The sequence below is a fragment of the Aptenodytes forsteri genome, unplaced genomic scaffold (assembly GCF_000699145.1).
Source record: "Aptenodytes forsteri isolate BGI_AS27 unplaced genomic scaffold, ASM69914v1 Scaffold66, whole genome shotgun sequence".
NCBI classification, from domain to species: Eukaryota; Metazoa; Chordata; class Aves; order Sphenisciformes; family Spheniscidae; genus Aptenodytes; species Aptenodytes forsteri.
In genome coordinates this window covers 1,271,485-1,295,675 of record NW_008795131.1, presented here as the reverse complement: position 1 = coordinate 1,295,675, position 24,191 = coordinate 1,271,485, and the positions used below count along the sequence as shown (strand labels likewise).

Sequence of the window (24,191 nt, the reverse complement as noted above, 5' to 3'; positions counted from 1 at the left end):
AGGCTGCAATAAGGTCTCCCTGGAGCCTTCTCTTCTCCAGGCTGAACAACCCCAACTCTCTCAGCCTTTCTTCATAGGAGAGGTGTTCCATCCCCCTGATCATTTTCGTGGCCCTCTTCTGGACCCGCTCCAACAGGTCCGTGTCTTTCTTATGCTGAGGGCTCCAGAGCTGGACGCAGTGCTCCAGGTGGGGTCTCACCAGAGCAGAGGGGCAGAAGTTAGAGTGAAATGTCTAAAACTTCTGGTCCACAATAAGCTTAGGTAAAAGACAGGATAAAGAATAACACTATTATACTGTGACAAACTATTACAGCTTGATCTGCTTGACGCACAAAGGGAACGAGCTGAACAGGTTAGCTGTCAGCATTTTTCAGTGACCACAGTGCTGGATATTCTTTTGGATAATACTCAATAACTCGGAAGAGCATACCATTTTCCATCCATCTCTTTTAGGGTTGTCCTGCAGAAAGACAATACTCTCTGCTACCTGGTCTTTATGCAACAGCAAACAAAGCAAACCTAGGCTTGGCCAGTCACGGTTCTCCTGAATTAGTCTGTTTACAGAGTATTAGTCATAGAGCCAACACCTTTACAGGTCAGCAACTCTTTGGGAAGGTTCACTTGGACTCCACCTAGCTTTAAAAAAACCAAGGAGATGGCTGCAAAACAACAAAGGTGGTTTTGATAATCTAACACTAATTATATAGAAGCATCTGCTCAAATAAGGCCTCCTACTCACTTAGCAAACACTGAGACTAAAATGTAATTATAACATGAACTTTTTTTCTGAAGAATTTTAATGGCCTGTTGGACTGTCTGACTACATCCTCTGTGGAATAGGTACAATATGCAACAGGAGGAAAAACCTAAAAGACTTAATGCAAAGATTTTGATCTATGTAATCATTGTGGACAGCGTAGGGAAGCAACTCACGTACTGATATTTGACACAGAGTAAAAGAGTAAGAGACCAAAGAAAGCAAAATCAATATTATATTACAAAGTATTAGGGAACAACCGATACCTGTATTTGAAAAGTTACACTACCAGAGGTTCCAAAGAAAAAGCAGCAATAAGCATCTTGATCTGAGCAATTCCTAATTTAAGACTACAGAGACCACGGACATTAGAGCTGAAGACTTTGTAAAGGTTGGCTTATTTTTTGTTTTAATTAGAAGATATGTGTCTAGAGATCTGGGGTGCAAGAAGCACACGAGAAAAGGCACTATTTTGGTAATTCAGAGATTAAGTCATGACAAAACTACTTGTCATCAATTTAAATCTGCAGATGAACTACTGGTAGTACATTCTTTTGAAGGGTGGCCACTAGAAGAGACACTCCCATGGTAGGAATGTAACCTAATAGGAGAGACGACCTTATAGTTGAAGCATCTCCGTTTAGTTCAAATTTTAGCATCTAAACCAAGCAAAAATGTACAGATGTACTGTCCAGTACTCTTAGAATCCACAAAAGGCTCTATTTACACTGTCCCTTTCAGTAACTTATATAGTGGTTTTAGAAGAGAAGGTACCCAGGGAATCTCTGCTGCACGATTAAGGAATTTCTTAAAGATCACAAATATTTTATTTTCAGCTTGTTGGATTCACCCTGATCAATAACTCTGTCATCTTGTTCCTTCTTACAGAGAAAGTCACATTTAACTCTTCCAAAAAAGTGTAAAAATGCAAATTGAAAAAGAACATCAGCTCTCCTCAGCATCTGGTGGTTCCAAGCTCTTAGCACAGCCACAACAACAAGAACTGAAGCTCAAGTTCACATTGTCACAGCTCAATGCTACTACAGTGGAAACAAGGTCTCATTCAGAAGGTAAATGAGACGAGATCTGATCAAAATCCTGTTCACAAGGTCTCATTGTGAATTTCAGCCAACTTTATTCTTTACGGGCCTGTTCCCATACAATTCCTCTCTGAAAAACAGCAGGAGTAGTTAAAATCTCTTTGCCCTGAGAGACATGCCAGTGTCCATACAAAAGAGTTCCTCTGAACATTTCTTACGCTATTTACTTGGGTTTTCTGAAGGTTTGTTAAGTCTCAGATGAAAACTCAAGCTTGGATAGGCCTGCCCCAGTACAAAACCAGTGCCGGTTGTACTGTAAGAGGAAACTTTTGGTCAGAAGTCTAAGGACCAAAGATATGTCTGTGAAGTACATTGGCAAAGCTAAGAGGAGGCAAGAATTGTTCTATGCATATGTACCCTTAGCTAGCATGCCCAGTCTTTGCTTTCACAAATACAAATTTCCCTTTCAGATCTGTTCAAGAGTCCAAGAAGCATCCAAGAGGCTTCACTGTGCCATAAGCCTCTGGCACCAAGAGAATCATGAGGGTACCACTGCGTTCACCTCTGAAATGAGGTGTACAAAACCCCATGGAACAACAAAACAATGTACATGTCTGCCAATGCAGGTGCAGATTACAAGTGTAACTGCAATCTACCACTGCGCTGCTTTGGATTTCTAGAGTACCCAGCAACCTGGCATAACAAACATTGAGATATCCAAAGCAAATGGTCTAGCAAATGTTCAGAGAAACTCTATATCATACACTTACTGGAATGTCCCCCTGGTAAACTCAAGCCTACTTTTTTGGGAACCGTTAATACCAGTGGGCCTGCCAAAAACTTTAGTCACCCGCTAACTATACCCCTTGTCTACCACCCAAAAAAAATGACTAAAACTTCCTATATGTAGCATTATCCCAAAATTAATCTGGTAGAAGTTACAGAAATCCAGAATTTTCCTTTTTTAAAATAGTCACCCCTACGTGCTGCTTCTTTTTATCCAATTTCACAATTTCCACAACCACCATAGCTCATGATTAAAAAAACCCCAATTTTCATATTCCTTAAAGAGGGCCTTGACTCTATATACTTGGGACATTAGCACACCAAAGTTATAGGGATCTCTGTGTACTGTGACACTTCCCGATTTTGTTTGTTCTGGAACATTTCCTGCCTATGCACCTGTCAAAATGAGATGAGATCAGGTATAATTATCTCATACCTACAGCAAAATTAATTTTAAGCCAAACCCTATTCTGGGTTTTTTTTAGAAAACAACTGTTCAAGAAAAAAAACTGAGAAAAATATCCATACATGTGAATCTTTCAGTGAACGGAGACAAAACCTCTAGTGTTTCACTGAAATAAGGGATTTTTAGTTTGATCTAGTTGGTAAGTTGGGGATTTCCTTTGTTCTCCTGCCTGCTAGTTTTGAGGCTTCTGCTGTCTAAAAGGTGGTTAGCAACTGTTTTGGGGGGACATCCTTGAAGTTTACTAACACCTCCCCCCAGGAAGGTGCTGTTCAGAAAGAGCAGTGGATTTGCTCTGAGGTAAAGGCAGAAAACTAATTTCTCAACTCATACGGCTGTACTAGGATTTTTCCCGAGATAAATGACCGCTAGCTGGAGTAAGAATCCCAGTATTTTCCTTGACTCTAGCTTGCAGACAAGTAGATAATTCTCTTCAGCTCAGAAAACGGCTTCCCAGCTAACCTAGCCCAGAAGTTCATCACTCTACCATTACTGCGTTAACAGTGGTGACAAGACAGCTGTACTTCCATTTCTGGAAAATACACTACTACTAGATAGAATGCCAGTGTTGAGTATTTCGAGAAGTACAGGAAATTAAAAAGCAAACAAACTAAAAACCAACCCTAAATCTATATAAATTCAGTTAATAATGGTCATCATAGAGTAGCAAGTAGATACATTCCTCCATGTACAATGCATATACAAGGGCTGCCACAACTGAACGTTAACATCTGATCTGTGGCTGGAAGTTAATGAAGAAGAGTTACCTAAAACCTCCTGATCCAAGAACCCAATAGGAAAGAAAAGTGAAAAGAACCCTGCTCCTTCCAGAGAAGTCGGGTGCTGTGGATCACTCCTCTAAGCTACCGAAATCTACCTGACATCACATCTGTAAGCACAAAGGGTAACCAAAAAGCATTTTTAAGTGGGGAAATGCTTAATATCAACATTTTCACAATTAGAAGGTTAATTTATTCAACCTGTTTATTTAACTGTTCATGAGGCCATGCTGTGAATTGAATCATGGAACTGATTTGGCTATAAAAATATCTGCATGTTTCCCTCCCCCCTCTGCCTTTTGCTTTCTTTGTTAAAGGCAGATCCTGATCTAATTCACTGTCCTTCCCATAAACACTTCAGCTTGTATCACTGAGTGAGCAGCAAGACACTACAGAGGAATGGAGTCACAGAAAATGCCTTTACACAGCACTGCTGTTGAGTGCTTTGTATTAGGAAACCATGACCTGAACCCTCCAGTTGAGGAATGCTGCCCCACACTTGGCCAAAAGGCCAGGGCTGACTGAACCAAAATAACTTCTTTCCTCATGAATTCTCAAACCCTGTTAACCCAGAGTGGGGAAAAAAGGGATCAAAAATAGAAACACGAAAGGAGGTGGTTCGTCCTCCCCTAAAACAGCACAGAAGTTAAAAGCTAGAGGCCTTTTTTTTTTTTAATTGTTTCCTTAATGCTTAATAACCAGTATGCATTGCATTGGTATTACAACTGCCCTTTGTTTACTAAAATGTGATGACCACATAATAAACCCAGTTTTATTGTTGTTTCCAGCCCGCTTCAGTGAGGGGGTGGGGGGAGGACTGCAATTTAGTTTCCACAGCTCATCCAGAGCTTTAGCTCTGCCTAGTATAGCAATAAGGGAGCCAGCTAGCACTGTCCTGAATAGCTGATGCTAGAAACTAGGCTGAAATCATTAAAACTATCAACACAGGATGAGACCCATCAAGAAAAGAAATGAGACAGAAGGGGAGAGAGGAAGAAGTCTCATAACATAATGAGATGTTTATCTGTAAAAAGTTGCCCACTTCAAAGCAGGAAGAGCTTTAACTCCTTGGTAAAAAAAAAAAAAAAAAAGCTTTTAATTAAAAGATCAGTCAAAGATTTTCCACAGTCAAGCAGCCTCAAAGAAACTATGTGTGGAGGAGGCTGAGAGTAATTTCTAACATGATTAGTCCATTCTTTAAACTCAACAAGGTTTTATGAAAGCAGCATTTCTCAAGATCTAGAAGATAAGGATTGTGGAAATATCTTCAGTCTCCCAAAGAGCACTGTCTCTTCCCTTCTGATGCCTCCACCCTCACCAGCTTTTGCTCAGGAAAAGCCTGGAGAAATACTGTCAGAGCTTTGTGCCTCCCACCTTGGGGCAAGATAGACTGTAAGCCTAAGACTGACGGATAGTCGAATGGATACTCGGCTTTGGGTTAAGCAAAGTTATTGCCATGTACTTTAGGAGGCCTGGAAACATACATGAAATATTTCTGTACATTGCTTTAGCCAGCCGAAAACAGGCTGTCTTCTGCACACAACTTTCCATTATATGAACATTTAAAAACCTTTGAAGATTTAAATAAATTGCTCCACTTTTCTGGAGCACTCTTTCCATTCAAGGAATTATATTTGCAGATGGGGATGGATATGACACCACTGCCTTATCCCTTTCCAGCATTAGAATACCAGCATTATGGCTGACATTACATACTCTTGGGAACAAGACTTAGACCCACTTCTGTTTGGTCAGGTCATATATATATATTTTTTTTTATGCTTTTTTTTTTTACCCACTTCTGTTTGGTCAGGTCATATATATTTTTTTTAATGGTTTTTTTTTTCTGAGAAAACAGGATTTTGACAATTCACCCTTGAACGGGTAAAATGTTACTTTTTCTCTACAGGCTGCAATTTAGCAACTATTTTATCATGTCACAGATAGACGAACACCAGGGCTATTGCACTCTGGGCGAGCTGGTGCTGTGAGCTTTCTCCAAGCAGAGAATACCAGTCCCTGCAATGACTGATGTTCATGGAAACTCACAGACTCATCCCCACTTACCAGCTGTTAATTGTGACTAACAGACCTTACTGCTGAGCTGGTTCTTCTGCACAAGCATAGGGAATTACCTCTGCTTTATTTCAAGAATCATATGCGGTTTTCTCTATGAGAATAGATATTCAGATATGCTTTTGAAGGTCTTTCTCTTCCCTGTCTTGCAGAGAACTAGGTTCCTGCCAACAAATTTCTCATTATCCACACCCTTGTAGAAACAACCCCTACAAAAGTGATTATATGAGGCATAATTATATGGTATTATAAGGATTTCAGTATAATAATGCAGCAGTGTCAAAATGCAGACGACCTTTAGGGTATGAAGAATACAAAAGAATATCCTCCAGATGCAGGGAAGAAACCACCTTTGCATTTTACTTTGTTCATGTTAATTAAAACAGCTTTCTGTCCTTAGTACAGGATGGGATTTCTCCAGTCAGTTGGACTGGTCAGAGACAGTTCAAACAGTGAGATCAGGAAGACAGTATGTTCAGTTTCTACCTTTTTCTCTATGGCATTTCAAAAGCATTACCTTAGTGTGTTCACATTTGCTTTACATACTCCTATCGAAACAGCCATGTATTAAGATACTTTTGGATAAACCTATCTAAAGGAAACCATTAAGGTAAAAGGCAAAATGACCTTTTACCTGTAAAAGGTAAACAGGTCAAAATTAAAAGGCTGTAAGAAAATCATATGGCCTTACAGGTTTTTCTGCTGAATTCAAGAATCCTACTGCAATGTCCTGAGGCAGAAGCTGTGTAGAAGGGCAATGTCCTCAAAGATTAAGAGTTTTCTCAATAACCATTTTGTCTTTTCTTGAAGTAGCTTTAATATTTTCAGATATCATCCTAGTTTAGAAATGGAACAGATCATTGAAGGCAATCAAAACATAACTAATTACCATTCATCAAATTATCCCGAGAATATTGGTCACCAGTCTATGGCAAAGAAATGCAAAAGAAAGGTTAAGGATAAACTACAATTCAGTAGGGGAAGAAAGAAAAGTCAGCCAACATAAGTACAATATGTCAAACGACTGCACCCTGTCCCTAGAGCCCCTTTCCATACATTAAATATGACTTGACTGAAGTTACTGGTAAAATTCTTATTTGCTTCAGTAGTGTCCTACTTTCACCGATGATTTTTAACAGCTAGCACCAAAGCATCCATCGGGACAAGAATATGAGAGGAACGTAACTTTGCTCACAGGACATGGACATATTTACTTAGCCCCTAATATTCTTCCCAAAGCAATTGAATGAATTCCAATCAAGATACAAAAACTATACAGTTCTTTCATCTTGGTAACAAATGGGAGAATATATGTCCTTGTTTCAGCCAACACATCCCCTATGCGTGCTAAGAACTGGACCCTGCAAACTCATGTTAGCCTTACATTATCCCAAGGGTATATTTTTCCAGTCATCAAAATCAAATTTGCCTGTACGAAATTTACATTTAAATTTTGCTGTTGATAAAAATATACAGCTTGTTAGTTGTGTGCTACGCAGACTGATTAAAAGGGCAGAAAACTGCAGTTCTGCTGTTAATTCTACACCCTGAGAGAACTGACCAATGAGCATAGATCATACAAGGACAGAGTAGTCTGCCTCAGAACACGCAATCCACATCTATTGATGCTTATGGAAAAACACTACTGCTCCATGAAATATAATAGATGGAACATTTTAAAAAAAGAGATCTGTGAACACGTCTACTTTGGATTATAGGAAGAAAAAAGTTGATGCATGGAAAATCTAGCAGTGTCTATTATCATCAGAGCTCCTCAGTTTTATATAGTCTTTAATCATTGTGCTCAAATTGCTTGGAGACAGAGCATGGGAAAGAATCAAAAGATAATGAAAGTATCAAAGATTTGTCAACCTGCTAGTGGCAGTCCGTGAGAATCACAGAAAAATCAAATTAAGTCCTCTTCAAGCAATACAGTGCCAATGAAATCAGAGAAGTACTTGGCTTCAGTTTTACAAATTCATGTTGTTCTGAAAGCTACATTCCCTGTGGAAATCAGATGTTATGAAGAGTAGATTAGTAAAATAGAGGAGGAGTTGACAAGAGAAAAAATAAAATAAATTACTTTACTGAAATACTAGTAGAAGCTCCAAAATACAGGACTGCTTCTGAACAAACTCGTGAATACCTCCAGGGCTCTGGCAGGTTTCAGTAGGAAGACCAAGGTGCAATACTTGCTCAAATTTCTTTGGCTAGCTTTATAGCTTTAAGATCTTGAGGAGCCAAATATAACCCAAACAAAAAGAAGTAAGCTTTGTTGTTTCTCCAAGGCCAGCATTATTCCCTCCTCCTTTCACCCTTTTCCCTCATTTGAGTAATTTAATATTGTGTCAGAACCAACACACAATCACAACCATCCACTGGCTGTTTCCTTATCACTCTACCACTGTCAAGCCAATTGCAGCACATTAACGAAACTAATAAAACAATCATCAAGAAAACTAGCTTTTACATTTACTATTTAGGATCTATTATTCATAGATCCTAAAACACCACCAGCACTGGGGCAAAAGCAGTCTGCAGAGCTCTAACCATAGGACAAGCTCTTGCTGACCAGCTCATTCAGTAAGATTCCCAGCAGAAGCTCCCTGCCTTCACCCAAGAATGGCTTTAATTTTCATCAGCAAAACAATCTAACACAAAACAAAATGCATAAACCACATCCTGCTGCCTGCCATGCCCTAGAAGTTCTTGTAAAAGCTTTGGTCCTGCCCACAGAGAAAGTACTCCACACTCAGCACATCCTCCCAGCCAACACTGAAAACTGTTGTCAAGGCCCTTGCCTTAGCATAGGAGAATTTACTGACCTCTTCCATTAATTTAGCATTCATTGGCCTCTCATCTTGGGATCAGGGGACCTCAAATTATCACTTAACTTTGCCTCAAACAGATAATTTCAGAGGCAGCAAGTTAGTCATACTCATGACTAAATTCCTCTAAGAGGCCAGTCCAAATTGTGACATAGTCTCTTGGCTGTACTCATTTCACTGGCCTGCAGAGCAGAAAAGACTACTGCCATTTGACATCTGTTTGTCGGTATTTCTGAAATGATTTAATAATGTCAGTCCAGTCAAGTCACACCACAAGACTAATCAACAGAGCTGGCCCTAACTGGCCTTGGAAGAGAGGCTTAAGTCAAGTAAAAATTACCCTCCAGAGGAAAATAATCTTCTTCAATACCAGTTTAATCAGCAGCGTGTTACTACTCTGAAGAATGACAGCATTTGTAAAATCCCCATGCGAGAATGACTCGTGGGAGGAAGAGGTGACTAAGGAATTAAACTATCCACTGGAGAGCAAATTGTGGTTTGCTGGCTCCACTGGGAACAAAAGGTCTACAGCTCGCTGCCCGAGCTCGAAGAGGACATGACTTGCTGTCGGTATTTCCATGAAAGCTGTTATGTGATTCATTAGCTTTGCTGGCCCCTCTCTCCTCCCTCCCTTCCCCCCACACCATCATTAAACTCATCTGTTCTCTTGAGCTCTTGCTTGGCAGAAATGGTGTGCTGACATGTAACAGAGTTAAAATGAATGGCTCCCATGTTTAGAAGAAAGGAGAAAGGAAGAGAAGCAGATGAGAGACTCTAGAGAGAGTACCCAGAAAAGATCTGACTACACACCCCAAAAAAGAAAAACAGAAATCACAAGAAGTAATGTATTTCTACAATACTCTATCTTGAAAGTCTCTGTATGTTTTACAAGCTATATATTCCTACACCGAAGAATCCCCTCCTCAAACATAAAATGAAGCCACCCCGAAGCCAGGACAGAACAGACATAAGAAAACAGATCAATACTGGCTTAGTGTATGCAGTGACATTTGATATTCTCATCCAAGCCATGTAAGCATGTTTTACAAATAAGCACAGTCCCAAAAAAAGTCTAACCCTTGGATAACCCCACCCATCACCTTGTTCCAACTAGAGAAGTTAACATTTCCCATTCAACCGCTTCTTTCAAGAAAATTTTTGTATGTATTGAGTCATTTTTTCCACCTCTTCCCAAAGATATTAATCATCACATCACCTGCAGATGTTTAGAGGATAAACAAAACCCCACCATCACCGTGTCAACCAATGTCAAAGAATCTTAGTACTCCTGTTCAGAAATACAGGCTGCCTCACTATTTCCAAGGCAAACTAATGTCTGAAAGGCTTCTCTCAATAAATACTAGTGCACTGGATAACATTGTATTCTTCCATACAACTCCCATGAAATGCTCCCACAATTTCACAGGTGCTCTGGCCTGTGTTTGTGTATGCTGATGGGCTGCTTGAGGCAGCCAGTCTCAGAAGCGGAAAACAAACTCTACTGACAAACTGCAGCAATATTCACTATTGTTTTACATCTTTTTCTGTTTTACTTTACAGGTGTTTTCATTCTAAAAGCTCCACATGTTTTATAAATATAAATATTCAGAACACTCAGGTATAGCAGGAAAAGTGACTGCTTGCAAGTAGCAGAGTTTTGGCAAACAAGTGATGCAAACTTGGGTCTCACACCACAGAGGAAAAGTTCTTACAAATGATTGTAAAAGTGGTTTAAAATAAGTTTTAAATTAGAAGTCAGGAAAAGCCTATAGAATCTAACATTATTACAAGCAATCTCCTCAAATCCTTTTTAGACACTCTTACACTCTTAGCAAGACGTAGATTAACTTAAAAAGAGATATTAGGCTGTTACAGTCTTGTAAATCTTCTGTTCAAAACATACACATTAGATACCAGCAGTGGATTACTTTGTAAGAAAGACGCAATGTAGGATGTCTTCCCTTTCTCTGTCTTCACCTCTCCACAATCCCTTCCTCAGCTAGTTACATTTCTTTCCGATTCCCCTGTATTAACATGTTAGCTTCAGACTGCTCAGCTTGGGGGCAATAATTTCCTTCCTGTTCCTTGACAGCACTGACCAGCCCACCCAGAACTTGGGGTTATCACAGCTGTATCTTTATATCCCAAATCTTGATTGTTAGCTGTAGAGTCAGGATCACTCACATGGGCGCTGTCAGACTCAGGAAGTGTTGCTTCTGGGACCTGTATTATTTTATTTAGTTTTGAAACTAAAATATATCTTTGTCATAGAACTGTAGCCTTGTTAACCAAAAGCTGTGCATCCCCATGTCCTGTTTTTCCTATTTACACTCAACAGGAAAACCTGTTAAAGTACATCATACTCTCGTAAGTATATGAAAATAAGTATTTTACTCTAGGTTATAACCGATACCATAACAGAGGCATTTTAAAGACTTCAGTGTCCAGTGACACCAATAGGAGGAACAATTGTTTTAAAAATCTGTCCCCGGTACCCCAGGATGGTAAGTTTGGGGTGAAAGACTTACAGATGAACCATACAGTGTCCATAAAGTTTCCTGGAAAGGAAAGAAAAATAAACAAGATGACCCTGAATATCATACTCAGGGAAACAGGTCAAGATTTGATTGTCTGTAGTTAAAGCTGGTGCATGAGCTAGATCAATAAAGAAGCCTATTCCTGGGTTTTATTTTGGTTAGTCCAAAAGGACCAAACTTAAAGTACCACAGTTATTCAAGATGCAGGTATTCCTGAATGAGAATTGAATTAAGTTCATCCAAGCAGAAACTAAGCCCAACACAGATACCTCCATGTATCACATTCTAATGTAAAAAACAAGTTTTTGCATCCTAGTTGTCAAAAATCAACACAAACTCTGCTTCAGATGTCTTTACATTATGCTCTGACTTCCAAAGCCAGAGCGCTCACACACAACAAGGAGTACATTGTCAGAATTTTTTTTTGTCAGCAGGAATGTTCCTGAAACTTTTTTCATGATTAAACAGAGTTTTGAGCATGTAGTTCAATACAAAATGCTCTGTGTTTTTCAGTCATATTCATACCTTATGAACAGTGAGGACATATTAAAACAAAACAGTACAGCCTACACTTAAAAACTTAGAAGAGTTTTAAAACTGTTTAGGTGCAACAGAAGCATAACCTTTTCCCCTTCAATAAAAAAAAAAAGTCACAGGACAAGAGAAAACAAAGGATGAAAGAAATTTTCAAAACCCACAGGGGGTCTGCACGCTCATTTATCATCTATGTTAATAGTAATAAGCTGTTCGAATCCCACCACTGACCCTGCAAAAATCGGAGTCAGTTTTCTCAAACTCTGATCAGAAGTTAGCAGTGTACCTCCCCATACCTTTATCCATCTCTCCCTTAGTTTATCATCAGTATTATCCCTCCTAAAATGACAGTAACATGTTTAGTTCCAGCAAGACTTCTATAGCTGGCAGTGGCCAGTGAAATACAGATTTCAGGGGCTGGGGATGTAGGCAGCCGTACTTTCCAGCCTAAAGTTTAACTTTCCCTTAGGGCAGCATTTCTTCTGGTGACTGGATACTGGCAGCTTTTGTGTTCTTCATTAGCCTGCTGATTAACATACTGCTAGAGAGTTCTCCACTACACCTAACTGCCATTCCAGCACTCACTGGCAGATCTGTTGTGAGAGATCCTAGAGTAGCAATGCAGTGTTGTCTGCCTCTTGCTTTTCCTCACAATACTAGAGATCAGGTACATATGCATTTGCTTTTAAAACAATTGCTACATATCTAATCCGAAATTATAAGGAAACCCTGATCAAGCAATAACAACTTTAATGGAATTTTGTGAATGAAATTCCCATGGCAACAGTAAGAAACAGAGTGCCAGGAAATACAACCGATTCCAGTTTTCTGTACATTAGAGGGTTCTAAGCTCGAACAGAAACTAATAAAAAACCAGCAGAAATAAGCGGGCCTACTGTTTTTTCCTCATTCAGCATTTGAGAAACAAGCAAAATAAATCAAAAGGCAACCAGAACAGTACTATGGCATCAGAAACAAATTACCAGCCTGCCGAGTGTCCAGTATAGACATTTAGCACAAGGGGAATTAGATATACCTGATACTAGCTCTTGGCTTTCTATAAAATCTGCTTACTGATTAACATGCAAAGCACTATACTTCTGAAAGGACAATGGTGGGAAGACCTTCCACAAAGGCATCGTTTTAAATTCTAAGGCCTGGAAATTTCAGGCCTCAGGCCACGAACAATGGTAAAGGCTAACACAGCCAAGCTGCAGATCCTGACAAGTTGTATGTACATCACTAGATAAGCTTTGTAACTTTTCAGCTGCATCATGCAGACTACGCAAAATACTATCTGTCAGGCATTAAGGTCCCTCCCTTGTAGGCATTCTGTTCCAACCAGCAAAGGATTTCTTTCAGAAAAGCTTCCCTAAGGACGGTGCTGTGATCTCAGGTACGGAGCAGTAACAAATAGCATTTACAAGGCACAAGGTAAACAGCAGTAATTTCTCCAGCAGCCTCGAAGCCATCAGCATTAGCTATGACAACAGCCTCTGTTTCCGCTCAGTGGGACACTGCGGTTAAACCCCCCACCCCGAGAACAAAACCCCGTTCCCTGCAGTAACAGCCCCCAAAGCGGTGCTGTGATCTCAGGTACGGAGCAGTAACAAATAGCATTTACAAGGCACAAGGTAAACAGCAGTAATTTCTCCAGCAGCCTCGAAGCCATCAGCATTAGCTATGACAACAGCCTCTGTTTCCGCTCAGTGGGACACTGCGGTTAAACCCCCCACCCCGAGAACAAAACCCCATTCCCTGCAGTAACAGCCCCCAAAACCGCAGGCAGCAACCCCGGCATTTCGCACGGTCCTTACAGACCTTGGTCGTGCTCCTCCGCTCGCCCAGGCTGGTTGCCCATCTTCGGTCACTCCCCCGGCTCTTCCCCGAGCTCCTCTAGGACCCCGGCGGCCCGCTCATGCTCGGTGCCAGAGGCGGACCTGCCTCTATCTGCTTTTAACGTCTACGGTTCAGTCAACTTAAAAAGGGAAAAAAAAAAGTCAGCTCCTTCCTAGTTCCTGGCACCAGGAACAGAGCCTGCTGCTCATGCTGAAGCAGCTGTGGCTCTCCCTCCTACCTCATTACAATATTATGCACTGAAGGCCGGCCTGTGCAGTTAATTAGCTGCCTGACTGCTGGAATAAAAGGAGGGGGAGAAAGAGAGGCAGAGAAAGAGCGAGCAGCTCGCCGGTAAAGAAAGAGTGACTCAACGAGCAGTGCAGGCCACCCAGGGGCAGCAAGCGCACACTACAAGCGGTTCGAAGAAAGGCACCAAGCTCCACCACAAACGAGCTTAGCTTGGAAACTTAAGCAGGGCTTCAGTGCCCCAGCGCACCCACGGCTGCAGAGGGGTGAATGGCCAGAGAGCTGTTTCTAGGCCATACACTAGTATTCAAATTAGTACACTAAATTTCAGAACAAAATACTGAAATGCAGCCGAGAGCGACGACGGGCAGAAGGACCCTCAGCGAAGACAAGAGCAGCCAAATGCCTCCAAGCAATGACAAAATTTATTTTGCCCCAATGCACAACACCTGAAGCATGCTTACCATGGAGCAAACGGACCCTGCCCATAGATCTAAGTACACTGTTGCGTACAGATATACTTAGGTGTCTGGTTAAAGGCAGCTCTTAACTAAGCTCTCACAAGAATTAGGGGACCAAATTTCAGAAACACTCAGCATCTTCTGAAAACTTAGATACCCAAACGATACTGACATGGAGATTGAACTCCTCTGAAAACCTGACCATGATTGTGAGCATAAACCCTTTCTGAAAAATCCTGCCTATCAGATCTGTTCCGACATCCTCTAGGGCTATTCCTGGGTAAGCCTGAGCATCCCCAGCTCTTCTTAGCCTCAGCTGGTGCTGAGAGTAGTCAGTATATTGTTTTTATAATATAGATGTGAACCTGCAATGTACAGGATACACTGAATACTATTAAAAAGTAATTCTTGCTTGAAGTAAGGACATGGTGGTTTATTATTCCTAAAAAACTGTTACAGTGATTTCCAAAATTCCCCTCATGCTAGTTCCTCACAAGCACTGAAAAAAAAACACCAAACCCAACCACACCTGATAGCTACTACTACATCTAGAAGCTGCAACCACAAATACAATCTACATACTGTATCTCTATCATCAATATTTTTGACCGTGACTTGTACTGCAAGAGCAGCTGCATGAGGCAGGCCTACCCACAGAGGCTGGCCAACAGCCGATCTTTCAAAGAAAGAAATCAAGATGCTCCTCACTAATGGAGTCATGATGTACCTGAGAAGCAAGAATACTGAATTACTCCAGTGATCAGTTTCCATTACATGGATAATTAACAGAATCATCATCTTAAAGTCTTGATTTCAACAAAGACGGTTAAAAACAAATTCAGAAATAAACTATTGTGTCCTAGGCTCAAAACAGATTGAAAATAAAACATACAGAAATTAATCTAGGTAGTTGTGAATCCATTGTTTCAAATAAAAAAATCTGGAGATCATTCAATACGATAGAAACAGAATTTTGCTAATATTTCAGTATAACAGGGTGAATTAGTTGTCAATTTTAAATTTTTCATTGTTCTTGCTCTAACACTTTATGGATGAAGTTAAAAGTTTTTATACAGCTGTCTATATTTGGATGACATTAAACAAAATTCCTGTCTACTTCTATCTTATGACATGCCAAGTATAAAATGCTTTGTTTAATGAATAAGCCATATAAGTTCTATAAAAAAGGATCATTGATAGTGCATTCTTTTTCTAAAAGTCATCTTACTAGGATGGGTACTCAGCTTGCCCTTCTCAAAGGTACAGATACAAATGTCCTCCAACTGCTGTTGAAACCTATCTCCAAGGCAAAGCGATTTTCTTCTGTTATAGACTAAAGAATGACTTCTGCTTTTCTTCAACAGGATTCACCAGAGGGACTGCATTAGCTCAGATAATCTCTTGGGTTGATAAATCCTGACATTGAGCATATATTATTTCAACACCTGCTTTCTATTCCTGTAACACAAAAGGGAATAGTGTAACAGGGTCCCAGTACAGTATGGGGTGCAAATCTGGAGTAATTATAAAATATAATCACCGAGTCAGAGCAAACACACTTGAAATCCGAGCACTGTAAAAGAGTCATGACTGGAAGAACCAATCTGTTATTTTCGACAGTGGCACGAAACATAAATCAGAACATTCTAACGCCATGATAGGGAGAATGATGTCAGGCGAAAGACTTCTTGCCCAAGTCCACAGTGAAAGGTAAGGTATGAATCTGAAAATACAGCTATAGCCTGAGCAGAAGTCATGGATAAGAGATGACTGTTTATGGAGCTTGCAGCTCAAACTGAGGAAAAAGAAAAAGGAATAATGGCAAGCATGACTTCTAGCATGGTGACTAGGTGATAAATTACGACAGATGCATGGCTAAATCTTTTGGCAACTATTTATTATCTGAACATTTTACATTATTTTCCCTTCCTCCTCAGTAATAAAGGTATAAAAATAAATGAATGAACAATTTCATCTCTATAAAGTAGATTAGCTGGTTTCTTCCTAGGCACTATCCACTTGTGGGACTGCCAATAAAACCCTACAAACACCCCTTTTCTGTATAGTGAGAATGGGAATTAATTACCGAAGGTGTGACATGCATAATTCTTTCAACTCACTAGTCAAATGACAGGACTTATTTGCCAGGCATAATCTTTCCTCAGACCCTACTCTCACAACACAGCACATTAATTAGCATAACTTCTGAAAGTTCAAATTGTAATACATCCTCAAAAGAAGACGCCACAGAATGATCTCAGATTTCCAGTGGCCAAATAGCTGACAGTCTCTTCAGAAGGCTAAGGTCTAAAGAAGTTACAGATGCTGAGCAGGACCTCCAGGGGCTGGACCTTCTGGTGAAGACTGAACTAAACTGAATGGGCCCTAAAGGTGGACACTGACTATCAATACCAGTGTTCACACTGTCATGCTCTATTTCTTCCATTAATGCTAAAATTTTATGAGCACTAAGTATATATGTAGGAGAGAAAAGAAATCTACAGAGATGAGTATATCATGCACAGTACTGGACCCCAAAGCATTAGGAATATAATATCTATGTTGAAACCCAGAAGAAAGAGCAAATTTATTTTTAACCATGCTAAAAACAATTTTTTTGTTGTGAGGATGCTTGGTGAGGTCATAGTTAAGTTCATGGCACAGAACTGCAGCCTTCCAGGTATCCATCTGAGATACAGCTGCCAATCCATCCCTCTTACTTTACAGTATTAAAATCTAATGTAAGCCAAAAGCTGCTGAAAAAAACAGTGGAAAAAAAAATATACAAGGAATGCCAAGCCCTCTCCTGATATGCATACTTGTTAGACCAGGCCAGCTTTGCATTCTTTTCTTTTGCTCCTTCCCTCCCATTTTTTAAGTGCAAACACAATGGCACTCTGCCAAGGCATTTTGGCTGTGATACATTTAGGTCTAGAGAATTTGTGTTAAGGATCATTTCTCTTCAAACCAGCTGAAGGAAAGCTGATAATTAACCTAGGGCAGGTAGTCAACGCAAGGTTGTGTTGACTTTGCTGAACAACTTCACTAAAGAAGCCTGAAAAGAAATGAAAACAAACTAGAGATCACAGATTTGTGCTATTCCTAGACCATCCATGCATGCTCCCCTTTCTGTTTAGGTATCCCTAGCAAGGCTTTTGTGATCATCACAGTTTGCTTACAGCTGTAATGGATCTTCCCTATATGTGTTGGCTTGAGTCAATTAACTGTCAACAATTTAATGAGTCAAGTCATTACAGTCTTTAAGATTTAGCATTGCAGTATCCCTACCGCACACTGAATCCTCTTAACTGGCTCAGGTCCCAGGGTGGTAAACATGTGCCAACAAAGTCATTCTCAGGGAAATATACAACAGAGAAAAGGGTCTCTGTTTCATAATTGTTTTAACAAGAAGTTGCATGCAAAATCTTAGAATGTGTTAATAGAGATTCAGTGCAGTAAATGTAAATTGTGCAGTAGATTAGGACAGCAACAAAACTGAAAAAGGTACATGCTGCAGACAGTGTTGTCAGCAGAAGTTAGTTCTTGCTTGTTTAATAATGCAAAACGACTGCAAAAAGCCTGTGGATGTCTCTCAGAGAAACTGTTATCCTTAACAGGATCAGGTATCAGAAATCCCAATAGACAGCCACTAAAATGCATTGCTCTCACTCCATTCCCGGTTATGGAAAAGGTTCATATAATACAGTCAGCCACGGAACAAAAGAATAATTATGTCAGTCAACCTTCACATGCCACCTTCAGAACAAGATCAATAGATCTCTAGTTCAAGGAATCATGGGACTGAGATCTCAAGCCAACAGATAGAGTTTAATGATAAGACCACTGCTATTTTTTCATTAAAGAACTAGTGAGCTCCTTCTGCGCTACTGGAATAAGCGCCTTTTCCAATTAAAATATCCTACCAGACTAACATATTTATCAAAGGGGAAAAAGAGTCCTGAAGAACAGTCACGTGAAGCAGTACCCATTCCAAGCCATTCTAAGATGTAGAACTGTCCATGGCTTACAGAAAGAAAGAGCAAAGATTAGAACAACATGAAAATTTAACATGGCAAACATAATACAGGAACTTTTTCAGCAAAGGCATCAGAAGTGAACATATGCATTTGAGTGTGCAGGCGATCGCAAGGGAAGAAAAAACCCCAGTGTAATAAGAAATAAGAGAAACTTGACAAGTAGCTGCCATAAATGGAATCTGGAATGCCAAATTTGATCTACCTCAATTCTTGAGCTTTCACTTCAGAGGTTAGTGGGTGAAATCTTCTAAAATGGTGCTGAAACTTAGTCTGATTACTTGATACCTGGGGAAATCGCAGACAGAGAAAATATTTTGCTAAATAATGTCAGAGAGATTAAGATTCAGATTCACATTTGCACCAATATGTTACAAACAACCATGAAGATATGTACAAGTGTGTGTAGATGTCAGTATGCATATCCAGCTACATGTAGAGCTATAGATGTAAGTGTAAAGATATATTTCCACGTTGTTTTGCATATTAAATTCCTGCAGCACTTCTTGCCTATTTGAATGACATCTTGACAAAATAATTTTTTTGAGTCTTCCTTTCCTTTTTATATCAGTTCTGGAGCTAGAATCTCTTTCTTGATAAGACAGAATAATTATGCGAGAGCTGTGTCTTGTACCCAGAAAGGATAGCAAAACACAACTAGCCTTCCAGATGAAGTTTTAAAGCATATTTATTGTTCCTGGGAAACCCCAGATGAGATCAGTCATTTGGTTTCTAGTGAAGTCTTGTGGAACAGAACGTACCAATCTCATTAGTGTCTCTCACATTTGCCTCTATCTTTCACAAGAAAAATGAGACAGTAACGAGACTGAATGCAAAGTGCAGCAACCTTTCTACAAACCTACAGTAGTCCTTTGATGTGACAGATCACAAAAAGCAGGGCCTGTCAAAAACTGCTGTATGGGAGAGTAAAAGGACCCCAAGGTCAACAGAGAGCTGTCCTTCAAAAGAAATCACTTTCCTTTTTCCTGTTCTAATTGGGGTGCATTAGCATCTTATGAAGAATTAAACAACTAGATTTTTTCTAAGGATTTTTTTTAAAAGAAAGCTTTTATTAAGAAAAATGCTTTTCTTGAATTTTCTGACCATGTAGAGGCTTCTGGTCTGGATTAGCTTCACATTAACATAAATAGTTACCCCACATCAGAAAGTGACAAACACTTGCCAAGCAGAGAAGTTAGCAGAAAGACGACAGACAGTAAATTTGATAGATTCCATATATTACTCTCAAATAGGAATCTTGAAGTGACAATTGTATAAATGTGCCGGAAGCTCTGAAATCTATAGTCTGCCACATTTTCAATTCTGATGGGAAAGAATCATATCTAATGAGTGATATGCGCAATAAAACCATACACCAATCTCCCCTCTAAAATCATCCACAGTTGAACTTGTTCAAGTTTCACAAGTGACACTCGTACTTTCCCAGCACTAGCACCAACACTGGTAGTGGCCAGTCAGCCTCATTTAGTAAAAGCCTCTCTTTTCTGAATATCATCACTATCAACACAGAAAAGCTACAAGCAACTATGTTTTAGAGGGAAATGAAGATTTTTCTTTTTACATAAAGTACACGGCAAACAAACAGTGATGGACAAATGGACTAATGGTATGTGCTCTACTAAAATTAGGAAGGAACTGAAGATATACAGGTATCACATTTAGTCATTGGCACATTAACTCTGACTATTGGGCAGGAATGTGAGTGACAATTCACAGAAAAAATAATCAAAACAGAGGCCCTCCTTATTGGAACTGAACATTGTTCAAACCAAACTGTTCCACAATAGAATATAATCTTCAGGTCCTGCCATAGCCTTCACTGATTATGCCAAATTTCTTGGTATTTTTATTTGACTATTTAATTTACTGGGCTTATTACAACAGCATGCTTTGTACAGCTTCATTTCTAATGCTGGCAATGTTCCATTCTGGGATTAGTAGCTTTTGTCCAGGTAACCTGCAATTCAGAGTCTCGACGCTAGATGCCTAGGAGATAATTGAAACTCTTAATATCTTTGAGTTTGCCTCCTCTATACTTCTGTATTGGCACTGTCTCCAACCATCGATGTTAATCAAGTCAGCAGATATTCACAGAAAGCAACACACTTTTCTTGTTGCTTTGGCTGAAAATTCATGCCAATTGTTGATTTTCCCATTTAATGCATGAAAATAAATGACCATTTCTGATAGAGGACGGGATGACACAGTATGCCGTCCCTCACATTCCTGCTGGCATCTTGGCTTCTCCCGGCCTCCATAGATATAACACATCTCACTATCACTGCGAGAAGGTGTAGTACCTGTCTTCTAACATGGTTTGAGCTTTAGAGAGATCCAGAGCTTGTCAGTAAAATATCCAGGATGTCCATAAGTAAGTTAGGTGATTATAACATTGTTATTGACAGCTTCTACTATTTCTAAGGCAAATTCAGTAAGTCTATAGATTTAGACTTTACTTAGGAATAAAGAAATAAGCTGATGAAGCAGCCTGAGAAAGCAAGTATAGCTATCTGTTAGTTACATTTCAAGGATAACTGATACTTCAATATTGGAGCTGGCAGAGCTTGATATAAAAATCAATATACTTGTGAGAAACGGGGATGCCTGAAGTATTCTGAATGCTTTTGGATTATGTGCTCACAGCCCAGCACAGTCACACATCCTGGCTGCATCTCCTTTCTAACATCCAGCATAAGACTTTTTTTGGTTCCTGTCGAACCTGACAGATAATAGCTGCTGGCACTGAAGTAACAGCAAGGAAGCACATGAACATGATTAAACGAGACATCCTTGAGAGAAATTTTCAGAAAGTGCTTGAAGTAGGAGTTTGTAGGGAGTGAGTGACAAAACCGAGAGCAAGGATTTGGAATGACTTCTAGGATCCATTGAGCAAGTAACTTCACCAGTCTGAACCCCAAATTTTCCATTTGTGTACCAGTACTACCATGCAATGCTCTTCATGAGAAGCATATGATCACATAAGAAGCTTTGAAATTCTCTGTGAAATAGCAGTATTCAAGGTTGTTTGGCTTGCAAACCTCAAAGGATCAGAATCTGAAAAATCACTGATTTCCTGTAATCTTGAACCTTAAGGAGAAGAGACTCCTAGTTTCTCATGAAGATATAGATTTCCCTAAACATTTTAAAGTAATTTATTACCTATATGGCTTCATAGATTTGATGGCTTTACAAGTGCATGCATTAAAATAAACATTTTTCAGGATTAGTGAGTGACCCTCTTCCTCCTGGTTTGCAATTTTTCCAGCTCTTTTTCACCTACTGAAACTTTAAAAGCAATGCAAGAGCTCTGTAAGTTTGGTCTTAACATAAAACCAAATTGCTACTTTAGGACAGTACATGGAAAGACATAACACTGTGGATAAGGAAGCTGAATCCAAGACATTTATTTCTCCCCGCGTGTCATTTCCCATTACTTGGGATTTCAAAACTGCCAAGCAGTTACAAAGCCAAACATCACAGCACAGAACTTCCAGCCAGAATCCGTCTCCAGTTCCATTTGCTCAACTCCACTTGCCAAGAATGGAGACATGAGATTTGGCCTCACGTCCCTTTAAGTTGCTTATGATTTACTGCGTTAGCTTCCAACAAGGCAGACGGGGGTAATTATGTCAGCAAAAGGCTAGAATGAATAACTCAAACTCCACCAAGGGCAGCATAAAAAAAAAGTCTATTTAAACAAGCAATCTTCATGTCAGTTATTTATTATCTGCAGCATTTGGAACACATGCTATTGCTCAAGGTCAACACATAAATGTTGGACAGTCAGACCCAAAGAAGAAAAACCTAAGCTTTTTTTTCTTATTTCTATACCTTGTTCCTTTTAGTTTCTCTCACACAACACCATAATACCAACTGAGTACCACCAGAGTGTAGCTGGAGTTAATATAACATCATTTCAGCAAAATAATCAAATCGCTCACTTGAGTAACAGACAAAGAAAGCCCAATCTAAAAAGCACAAACAAGGGGGAGGAAGACATGATGTCTGCAGTTAAGACATGAAAGGAAAATGCAGAACTGATGAAGGCAAAGAAGCCAAAGAAAGTGGTTTCAGAACAAAATTTCAAGATTTACACAGTTGACTATGCACACAAACATCTGCATTTCCCAGCTACAGGAACATTCATACTTGGATTAGCTCCACAGTCAGTTAGCATTGCAGTGTAGTCTTGATCACCATCAGAGACTATTTGAGATGCCATTTCAATAAAACGTAGCAGCTGAAACAATGTTCTTTCCTTTTCTACTTAATGTTCCCAGGAACATGTTGTGCCCTCTGTCATATCCGATTTTTATTTTTCCTCTTAGCAACAATATACTGTATTATAATATGCCTACTGGTATTTTTTCCATAGTGTGGCAATCTAAAAGTAGCATTCAGCTTTGTAACCTTGCTCACTAATATCTAGCACCTTTCAGTGGCCATGATAGTGACACATATTATCAGAATATAGCTAGATTTCCAAGCACCCTTTTGGACTATGGAACCACTGTGAAAATTAAGATATATAAGACACGGGTCTTTTTGTATACATACCTGTAGGTAGTCCCTATAAGACCTGGAACAGTTCTCTCTAGGTTAAAAGGAATTTTAGAGGGGTAGCACATATATTCTTAGTGTTTATCTACACAATATACATAGCTCCACACTTGGACTCTTTTTGCCCAGCACTAGTATTCCCATTCATACTTCTGCAAATGCTGATGCAAAGCGATATATGAGGTCAGATCTAAGGATGTAATTTAAATTGGCAAAACAATACCCAGATGTAACTTGACCTCCATAGACCATTTTACCCTTTGTATTTAAAGTAGTCATCATCATAAATCTTATCCCTCCCCCAATCCCAGTTATTATACATGCACGCAGAAGGGGGCTCTCTATCCCAGTGCTAATATTTTTGTATCTGACATATGTATTCCATTCTGGACTCCCTGCAGTGCTGTTTCCCTGGCTGCATTCCCAGGATCCTATGCTGCATCATCTGTACAGGTTTTCTTCTCCCCTCATTACTCCTCCCAAGCATCTTTTGCCAGCATCATGCCTCTATTGGCTGGTGAATCTCAAATGCCTTTGGATACAACTAGTCACTATTAAATTTGTGGATTTACACACCAATTAACTGCAGAACAGGATCTGTCTTTGGGTCACTACAAGGCATTTATGCTGTTACAAGATGCATCATTTTCTTTTGGGGGTGAGGGAAAATATATAAAGATTTTTATTTATTTATTTATTCAGAAATCCCTTTCTGGTTAGTAACATTGTTCTGTTACACAGCCAAGCCCTGCAGAGGCTGTGATAAATAGGGACGTCAGGGTCAAATTTAGTAAGATGTCACATTCCCTTGGAAATGCCACCAGGGAGCAGACAAAAGCAAGCATTTGCTGAGCTCCTGGGGGAAAGCGGAGCATTTGCACAGAAGCCCTTGGTATGCAGATGGTGTCGCTGCCTTTAGAAACAGGCTTAGATTTGAAACTAATGGGAACAAGCTGATGGGGCTAACGCTGAGGGAGAGAGCATGCCACAGCTTAGGAGCACAAGCTATACGTGAAGATGCTAGGGCTGGCTCTTTGTTCTCGCGTCTCTGCTGTGTCCCAGGAACAGCAGGGTAACCGCTCTGCTCATTCAGCAGAGAGAGAAGAGAGAATGCTATTGATATATGGTGAAAATTTAAAACATAAAGCCTTCAAACTGATTTGTTGCTCTGCGAGACAGTGGGCTGCGTACCTCTAACGCCAGCCCTGCGACACAGCCCCGGGTGGGCCG

At 39.8% G+C, this 24,191-nt stretch overlaps 1 protein-coding gene across 5 annotated transcripts in view; it reads right to left on the bottom strand.

Moving 5' to 3' along the window:
* SPECC1 (sperm antigen with calponin homology and coiled-coil domains 1) overlaps nt 1-24,191 on the bottom strand; it is a 76,237-nt gene that overhangs the window by 47,868 nt on the left and 4,178 nt on the right. The window contains exon 1 of one of the 5 annotated variants that reach the window (XM_009278170.1): nt 13,622-13,927. The exons of the other annotated variants lie outside the window; for them this stretch is intronic. Within the exon in view, the coding sequence (XP_009276445.1) occupies nt 13,622-13,661 (40 nt within the window). The 5' untranslated portion in view covers nt 13,662-13,927. Of the gene's footprint in view, nt 1-13,621; nt 13,928-24,191 lie in introns of those variants that run through there. 5 annotated transcript variants of the gene reach the window in all.